The sequence below is a fragment of the Eschscholzia californica genome, unplaced genomic scaffold (assembly GCF_041429995.1).
Source record: "Eschscholzia californica isolate CP2 unplaced genomic scaffold, dmEscCali1.0.p SCAF_1, whole genome shotgun sequence".
NCBI lineage: Eukaryota > Viridiplantae > Streptophyta > Magnoliopsida > Ranunculales > Papaveraceae > Eschscholzia > Eschscholzia californica.
In genome coordinates this window covers 70,795,399-70,805,880 of record NW_028238198.1, presented here as the reverse complement: position 1 = coordinate 70,805,880, position 10,482 = coordinate 70,795,399, and the positions used below count along the sequence as shown (strand labels likewise).

The 10,482-nt window shown below is 37.9% G+C and overlaps 2 protein-coding genes across 2 annotated transcripts; one reads left to right on the top strand and one right to left on the bottom strand.

Annotated features, from left to right (window-relative positions):
* Positions 1–2,262: 2,262 nt before the first annotated feature.
* On the top strand, positions 2,263–3,702 carry LOC147568770 (uncharacterized). Its single transcript, XM_086660965.1, has one exon. The coding sequence runs from the start codon at positions 2,263–2,265 to the stop codon at positions 3,700–3,702; it is 1,440 nt and encodes a 479-aa protein (XP_086517091.1).
* Positions 3,703–6,678: 2,976 nt separating this feature from the next.
* Positions 6,679–8,721, bottom strand: LOC147568769 (cytochrome P450 81Q32-like). The gene is made up of 2 exons (XM_086655186.1): positions 7,732–8,721; positions 6,679–7,398 (listed from the first exon to the last, which is right to left on the bottom strand). The coding sequence occupies exons 1-2, from the start codon at positions 8,686–8,688 to the stop codon at positions 6,769–6,771; spliced, it is 1,587 nt and encodes a 528-aa protein (XP_086511312.1). The 5' UTR covers positions 8,689–8,721; the 3' UTR covers positions 6,679–6,768.
* Between the last annotated feature and the right edge of the window lie 1,761 nt (positions 8,722–10,482).

The window sequence follows — 10,482 nt, the reverse complement described above, 5'->3', positions numbered from 1 at the left end:
ATGTTTTCTATTATGGCACTAAATTAAAATATTTAAGTCATAGTATTATTATATTAGTAGTTACTTATGTTATGGTATTTGAAAAGTCAAAAGTTTTTTGACTTTAGTTAGAAGTAATTTAGAACTATCTTGGAAATCTATAAATACCCAAGCTGTAATTTGTTTCAAGTCAGAAGTGGAGAAGAAAGTTAATAGAAGTAAAGAGTTTTAGCCATGTCCTTCTTCTCTTGTCTATTTTTATTTCCAACAAAGTGTTATCCGAGTGAGGTTAAAAAAAAAAAAATTGAGTGAGAAAAAAATTGTGTGAGAGACGGTGTGACAACATGGTTACACTATTTCCTCATTTCAATGGAAAGGATTATAATTATTGGACAACAATTTAAAAGTGTTGCACTCATTCCTCGTGTTAGAGATGACAAGTAGTAGTAACAACATGGTTACACTAATTCCTCGTTTCAATGGGGAGGATTATGATTATCGGACAACAATTTAGAAGTGTTGCTTAAAACGATGGGTTTGTGGAGTTTTTTTGAGGAAGGTTTCACCCATCCCACATAATGAAGCGTCTGTAGCGATAGTCCAAAAGAACGTTTTGAATGAACACATAAAAAAGACAACAAATCATTGTTCCATATTTATCAAGTAATTGAGAAGCTGGTGTATGAAAGAATTGCTAAATCTGAAACTTCAAAACAAGCATGAAAAATTATTTAAATTGCATACAAAGGTGAGGAAAGGTAAAAAAAGGTATGTCTACAAAAATTAAGATCTGAATTTGAAAAATTAGAAATGAAGGAAGATGAAAATGTTTATGATTATTTTACAACAGTAAATTCTGTCGTTAATTAAATGACATTTAATGGAGAAAATTTGGAAAATGAAAGAATTGTTGAAAAAAAAATTCGTAGTTCACCACAAAAATTTGATTATATAGTGGTGGCTATTGAAGAATCAAGAGACCTATCTTCACTTTCTTAAGAAGATTTACAAGGAACTCTAAAAGCACATGAGTTTAGAATTAACCAAAGAAATCCTACCCTTCCCATCAAGCTCTCAAATCCCAAATTACAAACACGGGAAACCTTGGTTCGTACTGTGGTCGCGATAAAAAATTTCTAGGCAGAGGATTTCGTGGTAGAGAATAGAATTGATGCTAGGGGAAGTAAACATTGCTACGAGCCACCCTCTGTCAGGAAATGTATATTCTGAGCAAGTTACAGTAGTTACTGAGATAATGAAGTCCCTTATGGATATAAATAAACGACGAGTTTCTGATTCTTCATCAGTGACGATAAGTGTGTGGGAGGATAAGATAAATATGGTTGAGAAACTCAGATTCAACATTAGATGGTTACGGGAACGATCTGAGGAAGTTAAAAAGCGTTTTCAAGTGGTTCAAAAGGTCTCAACTAATTTACTGAAGGGAGAAAAGCCTTCAAATAAATTACTGAAGAGAAATGATCATCTAATGGCTGCACGGACGAATCTTAACGTTTTAGAGCAGAAGCCGAAGAGGGCGACAGAGAAGCTTACCAGGGCAGAGAAGAAGTGGAAAAGACACAGAAGAAAATGTTTGCATTTGAGACTAGAATTGCATCATCGGGTAAAAGAGATGGAAGTGTATTCTGATGATGGTAAAACTCTGCTATTTGATGGGTTGTTTATGTGAAACCAAAGTTAGTTAAAGTAAATAAGCTTTGCCCTTGAAAGTTGAACATTCTCTTTATTATAACAAGTGGATCATATCTTTTGGGGAAAGTATTTCCCATTTAGGGTTTAAATATTTTAGTTAAAGTGGACCAATCAACCAACTTTGCCTTAGTTGAACATTCTTTTTACTAAAACAAGTGGATCATCTCTTTGGAAAGTATTTCCCATTTAGGGTTTAAATATTTTAGTTAAAGCATTTGCTTAGTTTTATTCTCGTGGGTATGTGGTATTATGATGTTACTATCAGTGATTAATCTCTTGTTTTTTGTTGAAAGTGTTTAGTCTCATGTTAGTTAAAGAAATTATCATTTACTCTTACTGTTAGGTTCAGAGACATAAAGTCTATATTTTGTATTGTTGAAGCTTCTGAATAGTACAAGATGGTTATTTCCTTTGTGTTTAATATCTTTTCATCTGTTTAGACTCTGTAGCCTTATACTCTATTTTTGGTGCATCCTCTCCTTACTGTTGAATAATTTTATCGTTTTTCTTCCCTAAAGCTAGTATTGTTGGATTCTTTGTGGGGGTGCCTTTTTCCTTTGGAGTGTTAGTATGGAAGCTAATCCTACCCCGGGCCCTACTATCTTGAGTTGGAATGTAAGAGGGATCTCCTCCTACATAACCAAAAAACAACTTTTGACCCTGATTAGTAAGCATAGCCCTGACATAATATTCCTTGCCGAGACTAAGAATAAATCTAATAACATTAATAAGCAGATTAAGATTTACAAGTATTATGATAGTTACTTTGTGGAACCTTGTAATAAAGCTGGTGGACTTGTGATGTACTGGAAACACCACCTTAACATTAAGATTCTTTACTCTGATAACAATATTATCCACGTTTGCATCGACAACACATCCACGAACTCTCACATCATAGTGATAGGTTTTTACGGTTGCCCTTATCACAAGAATAAGCTTAAACCTTGGAAAACTCTAGATTCCCTTAAAGTAGACAATAATACCCCTTGGATAGTTATTGGGGACATGAATAGCATCCTTGATAGTGAAGAGAAAGTGAGCGGCTCTAATGCTTCTAATTCTCAGATCCCTAAGATCCTCTCCCACATCAACAATCTTGAGCTTATGGATATGGGATATCAGGGTAATCCCTACACTTGGAACAATAGGCAATTCGGAGAAAACTTGATTCAAGAGAGACTGGATAGAGCTCTATCTAACCTTACATGGCTGAAGAACCATCAATCCTCCGGCATCACTCACCTTAAAGCTGTGGGTTCTGATCAGCTCCCCATCCTTCTTTCTGATTTAGACCAGAATCACCCTAAACCGAAACCGTTCAAATTCCTCCGCACTTGGATGTCCCACCCTGACTGCCACGAGTTTATAGCTTCTAATTGGACTAGTAATTTCAACATCCAATTGGACCTCAAGAATCTCAGTAAGCATCTCACTAAGTGGAACAAAATAGTGTTTGGCAATATTGAGCTTAATATTAAGAGAATCGCAGAATCTCTTCAGAATAGCAATAATAGAGAAGAGATAAGTTGCCTTAACAATCAGTTGGAAGAATTGTACAGATATCAGGAGAGCTTATGGGAAGAAAAATCTAGAAATAACTTCATCAATTTAGGGGACAAGAACACGAAATATTTTCACTCGCAGGCCATTCAACGTAATCGCACCAACAAGATACTGGCCATCAAGGATACTAACGGCGACTGGCAAAAAGGGATCAGCAACATTCAATCCACCTTTACCTCCCACCTCCTTAATATCAGTACCACTGCCAACACTAGACCAGACCCCAAAATCCTCAACCTCTTCCATAACTCCATCACCCCCTCTCAGAATCAAGAGCTCACGGCCCTCCCCGATCATAAAGAGATAGACAGAGCTATTAAGGGTCTTAAAAAAGACGCGGCTCCTGGGCCCGATGGTTACCCCCCTTTCTTTTTCCAGTCTAATTGGGACACGGTGAGCCCGGATATTCACAACTTAGTTCATAAATTTCTTTATTTCTGTTGAGTTACCTCCTGAAGCCAATCACACCCACATTTGTCTTATACTGAAAACGGCTACCCCGCAGGCCCTTGCAGACTATAGACCTATCAGCCTCCTTAATACCACTTATAAGATTATTACTAAGATCCTGACTGATGATTTAAGCACACATTATCTCCTATTATTACCCCCTTCCAAGCTTCTTACATTCCAGGTAGACAACTATCGGATAATATTATCATTGGTCAAGAGATTATTCATTCGCTCAAGAAGATGAGAGGTGCTACAGGGTACTTTGGTCTTAAGCTAGACATGTCCAAAGCGTTTGATCGGATTGAATGGAATTTCCTAACAGATATTATGGCTAAGCTAGGCTACTCTGATCAATGGATCAAAATGATTCACAACTGCATCTCCACCTCTTCCATGGTTGTGCTGGTCAACGGTCGCCCGGGAGACACGTTTTATCCTTCGAGAGGTATTAGACAGGGTGACCCTCTATCCCCATTCCTTTTCACTTTAGCCATGGAAGGTTTGAGTCGTCTAATCGCTGCTGACCACGACACGGGCAAGTTCCAAGGATTCCCCACCAACAACCCTAACCTAGTTATCTCTCATCTCCTCTTCGCAGACGATTGCATCATCTTTGGCAGAAATTCTCTAGACAACATCTACACCCTCAAAGCCATCCTTAACACCTTCTGTGACTACTCTGATCAGATGATAAACTACAATAAATCCAATATCTTCTACTCCAAAAACTCGCACCCGAAATTCAAGCGGATCATCATGCGCACCCTCAAAGTCAAATACGCTACCACCTCCGAGAAGTACCTTGGAGCTCAACTCTTCATTGGGGCTCAGAAGAAGAAGGTTTTTAATGACATCATCCATCAGATTAAAAACAAACTCGAGAAATGGAACCACTCGTTCCTTTCCCAAGCTGGGCGCACTGTTGTCATATCGACAATAGCTGCGGCTGTACCCCGATACCAAATGCAATGCTTTGCCATTCCCAAAGGCATTAGCAAAAGCATTTCGACTGTCCAAAAGTCGTTCTGGTCGGGTAGGTCCAGAGGCATATGCACCAAATCTTGGTCTGCAATTTGCCTCCCTAAACACATGGGTGGTCTTGGTATTCATCGCCCCGAACTTGATAACATAGCTATGTTAAGCAAGTTAGCCTGGAGAATCAAAGCTGAACCTCAGGCCATTTGGGTCCAGTTCTTAAAAACTAAGTATTTCCCGCACACGGAAAACCCGGGTCCAGCTAAGTCTCATCACTCTTGGCAATGGAAAACAATCAGAAAACACCTCAATAATACCGAAGATTTTACTACGTGGGAAGTTCACAATGGAGAAAAGATTAATATTTGGGAAGATAAGTGGATCCCCTCTCTCAGTAACCCTCCTTGCAATAACCAAAATTCTAATCTTACCACGGTCTCTCAACTTATCTCGAATAATAACTGGAATGAGGATACTCTGACCAACAACATTGATGATGCTACTAAGAACCTAATCAAAGCTATCCCCATTTATGAAGATGGTGAAGACCAGAAGAAATGGATCCTCACCGAATCAGGTAAGTTCACGGTTAAATCTATGTATCAACACCTTTGCAATAGCATGAACTCCCCTATGCCCCAGTCCCCCAACTGAAATTTTATTTGGTCTATCCCTAAGGTGCCTAGAATCCAAATTTTCATTTGGAAAATTTGCTCCAAAGCTCTTCCGGTGAGAGCGAGAATTGGTCAATATATTGACAATAATCTGAACTGTCCCAATTGCAATAAAATTGAATCTATAGAACACGCTTTGCTGCACTGCCCTCTAGCGAGAAATGTGTGGTTTTACTTTAACATCATCTCCACCAATATTCCCTCGGTGACGGATTGGATCTTCTCTTGGGAGAATGCATCGAATAAAGGTAAAACGACAAATAACATTCACTATGCAACCATCTTATGGATAATATGGAAAACCAGATGTGATCACTGCTTCCAACATGAAATCAATTCTATCAATACGATAATAAATATGATTCAAAACTACCCGAAAACAATATCTCCTCTGAGGAACAAAAATATAATCAATCAACATAAATGGCAACCCCCAGAACAATCCTGCTTGAAAATAAATGTAGTTGCTTCTTTTATAAATGTTGAATCTATAACAGGTACCAGCTTAATAATACATGATTCGAATTCGAAATTCATAGAAGCGCACGCCACCACAATTAGGTGTCGAACCAGTGAGGAAAGTGAAGCCATAGCTATTCTTAATGGACTGCTATGGGCAGAAGCAAAAAACTATAACGACATCATCATCGAAAGTGACAATATCAACATCATCAATAACATAAAGAACGACAATCAAGGAATACAATGGCAATGCAAAATGCACATTCAAAAAATTCACGAAGTCAAAAAGAGGCTACAAAAGGTGCAATTCAAACACACGATCAGGAAATTCAACACTCCTGCAGACAAGCTATCGAAATGGGCTAGGATAAAGAATAGAACGAAGACTTGGCATAATGTTCCCTGTTTTCTTGTTAATTTGTATTGTAAGAATGCTTTAATTTCTTAATATTATATGTTCCGTTTCAACAAAAAAAAGTGGATCATCTCTTGTTCAAAAAAAAAAAAGTGGATCATCTCTTTTTGGGGAAAGTATTTCCCATTTAGGAATTAAATATTTTACTCATCAAGAATGATATACTTGTATATTTAAAGCTGAAATTAGTTCAACAAAAAAAAAAAAAATTTTAAGCTGAAATTAATATATTTACTAGGGTCATGGTAACTTTTACATATTACTCGGAAAAGAGAGTGTGGTGTGAAAGAACGGGTGGCTCATCCTGTACATACAACCCTCTCACCTCCCGTGAGAGGATTATCCAGTGGTTGAACTTGTGGGTAACCTGCCTATGGACCTGTCACGTGATAGGGCCATAGGTGAAGACAAACTAGATTAGAAGGTGCAAAAACAACCACAAACTTAACTGCGTGGATTATTTATCATTTTGATTTTTCAAACTTTTGCCCGAAATTAGAAATATATTTATATAGACTACAAATTCTTCTACTACTCGATTTGAGTATGAGAAAGAAGATTGATTGTGTCTGACCGAGCCCTACACTTAGCCATCAAAGGTTGAGCTTTTGGCAAGGTAAGGCCTGTCCCCTCTGTCATATCCACCATTTCTTCTCCAATTCTTTCCCATTCGAAACACTGAATTAGAGTTCCAAGCGATAATCCCACTACACGCGTTGCCATTCCTTCGCCAGGACAACCCCTTCGGCCTGACCCAAAGGGAAACAACTTGAACCCTTCTCTTACTCCTTCCAATTCTTCAAACCTCTCTGGCATGAACTTACTCGGCTCATCCCATATATTGGGGTCATTCTGAATGGCCCATGCGTTCACTAATAACATAGTACCATGCGGAATATTGTAACCTCCTACAATACAGTCTTCGGATGACTCGTGTGGTATTAACAATGGGCTAGGTGGGTACATTCGAAGTGTCTCCATTATGATAGCATGAAGATATCTAAGTTTACTAAGATCAGACTCATGGAGCAGTCGATCTCGTCCAACTATGAGATCAATTTCAGCTTGGGCCTTCTTCAAAACATTTGGATTGTTTAACAATAACGACATACCCCATTCCATTGTTCCTGCTGAAGTATCTGTTCCTGCTGACAACAATATCTAGCACGTACATAGGACATAATTAGAATGTTGACAATAAAAAGCAAAACCACAAACAAAAGATATTTCGACAAGGAAGAGAAGATAGTTATTTCCACAAGGGTTTGATTGTGTCGTAGTTCTATAATTCAGTTCTTATTTTTCTTTTTCTTTTTTACTTTATGTTTGAAATGATACCATTTTATTTTTTCCCATTTATGTTTAGAATATTTGGAAAGTACGGTTGAGAGTTAAGTAAGGACATCGAAAAATATTTCAATGGGTATAAGGACGGGCAGGATTTAGAGACTTTTTCTCTTTGGGATAGTGTGTCAGACAGAGTAAAAAAAATACCCCTATCATGCCTCGGATCATTTGATCGGTATAGTAGTCGGGTTCGTTCGTTTGACGAGACAATAAAACATCTATCATTGTCATCTTCTTTCTCTCATGATCATCATCTTCTTCTTCAATTCTAATAGCATTACTCTTTAGTATTCTTCTACGTTCTTCAATCAATTCTTGCAAGAAAATCTCCCTCTTTTTGTGCAATCTAACAATTTTCTTTTCAGTACCATTAAGCCCAACCCATCTCAGAGCAGGGAATGAATCTTCTAAGTTGGAAGATTCCCCCAAAACTAACCCTTCTTTTACTATCTCTTTGAACCTTCTAGCCTCCTCAATTTCCCTCTCATCCACAACCTCCCCATAATATATTTTCCCTGCTATCATCCTCATCATAATATTTAGTGTCACATCAAAAAATGTTGATTTCATATCTACCGTTCGATATACGTTCTCATTGGTTTTGTTGGATGATGAACAGGGTGAAATCAGCCGTTGGATCATCGATTTGACTTCATTGGCACGGACGTACTGAAACATTTGGAGTCGGTTGGAAGAGAAGATTTCGAGGGTGGTGATTCGTCTGAGGTTACGCCACAGGGGACCATACGGGGCCCATGCTAATGTCGTGTAATTGTAAGCGAAATGTTTACCAAATACAAGGCGTGGACGATTGGCGAATATTATGTCGTTCTTAGTGAAACATTCTTCAGCTAGTGATGGAGAAGACACAACTAAAACCGATCTTGAGCCGAACCGGAGGAAGGTTATGGGACCGTACCGGTTCGAAATAGTAGATAAGGTTTGATAGATAGGCCTCTTTAAGAGATGAAGATGGCCTATAATGGGGAGGGAAGGAGGTGTTGGTGGGAGGTTCTTGATTTTCTTTTGTGGGTAATTGACTACAACATTTGTGAGGAAAAGTAAGGTTAGAAATAGTACGAAGATCATGTAGAAGGACTCCATTAGTAGATCTGTCCTGAAACTGGTTTATATTTCTTGAGGAAAGAAAGGTTTATAAAGAGAGATGGGATGATCATTAACTACCCACCCAAATAAGCATTACCTATATAAAATATAGTGTAAAGAGAGAGATAGTGATTATGAGTGAATGTCCTCAAGATATAAAAGCTTTCTTTTGTGCAATTATTTTAGTGAGTGCTCAATAATATATATTGGTAATATGATGGATAATCATTCGTTGTTTAGTAAATGAATTTAGGAAGAAGCACTTAGGGTCTTTCGGCATACGTAGACAGACTCGGGATTTTAAGTTAAGGCCAGCCAAAAATTTAATAAAGAGTAAAATTGTACCAAAGACATGTAAGGGCAAGCTATAATTTTAAGGTTCGATTATGTACCATCCAAGTACGATCATATCTAGGTTCTCTCGACTCATTGTCATTGGTTTTAAGTTGGACCCCCTAGGATAACGGTTACCTACTCACTAGTCTTCCTTTTGTCCATGTTGGTCTAATCTCACATGCCCCTCAGGTGTTTCTTTCGTTGAGCCCAATGTGTGTCGTTTTGTTCGGTGACGTGGAGCATATGTGACCATTTCCCTATCACGTTTTGCGTAACTCTGATACCATGTTAAGTTTGTCGCCTTCCAACTAAAAAACAATTGGCAATGAGTGTGGAGAAGGAGAAGGACTATATATTAGTTTATTGGTTACGATGCATTCTTTTGTCCATGTGGGATTATACTACGGTCCACGGAAATGAACATTTACCACCCTCATTATAAAAACATTTTGTGCGTAGCTGGCAACACAATGGTACTCATACTCTAGAATCTCAATTTTTTGTGTACAAGGAAATCCTTAACAAGCACACTGCAAATTCTTGTGTTGTTTATTATCTTTAATGTGTTGATGACTAAAAAGTTTCCCTGTATGTTATCCCTCTGGCTTGATACGTTATTGTGGTATGTCGATTATCTAATTTGAAGTTGTCAGCAGGAGGAAGTTGCCAAACAGTTTAAGGTACCAGTGCAACTTCAACGTTTTTGGTTATGGGCAGAGCGTATGAATCAAACATTTCGTCCAGATCGACCATTGACACATGAAGAAGAAAGTCGATCTTTAAGTACTCCGACGATGATCAATATCACCATGATTTTCTTGACTGTTGCTTTGTTTTCACTTAGATTTGCTTATATTAATGCAGATCCATGAAATTCCAAAACCCGTATCGAATTTAAATGATGGAAATAACATGAGTGCCCAGGAGATGTATATTATTGTAATCAAGATATTATAAGATAAAAGGGAAAAAGTTTTAATTTTACGCTAAACTTTTCTTTCCTCAGTTTATAAATTTATCCGTTGTTATCACTAACCTTCATTTTGCTTCACAAAAACTTTATTATCTTTGGTAGTTTAACACTACTGGGTGGCTATATTATTGTTTTGCGAATCTGCACGTTAAAATGAAACTTCAAGTGGCATAGCACCGCAGTCCACAAGAACTTACTACTGTGGCATTGTAGGTTGGACAGTTAAGACGCTTATCCAACAAGGGTCAAAATGGCGAACTGAAGTTATTTTTGGAAGTACAACGGGGACCGGTAATTTCTATTTATTACATCATTCCCTTGTGCCATGTTGGTACGGGTCTTTAGCTTTTCCTTTCTGCAGAATCTCTGATATTTGCACAATATGCAGGATTTACATCCCATTCCTCTAATCGACCGGAGAGAAGAAGATATTTTGCTTTTCTTCAAGCTTTATGACCCTGAAAAAGAAAAACTCAGGTATA

Excerpts from the sequence above, each read along its gene's own strand:
- LOC147568769 (XM_086655186.1), bottom strand. The coding sequence starts at position 8,688 with ATGGAGTCCTTCTACATGATCTTCGTACTATTTCTAACCTTACTTTTC. Across the intron at positions 7,399-7,731 it reads TGATCCGAGGCATGATAGGG|ATATTGTTGTCAGCAGGAAC; the intron begins GTATTTTTTTTA and ends TGTACGTGCTAG.
- LOC147568770 (XM_086660965.1), top strand. The coding sequence starts at position 2,263 with ATGGAAGCTAATCCTACCCCGGGCCCTACTATCTTGAGTTGGAATGTA.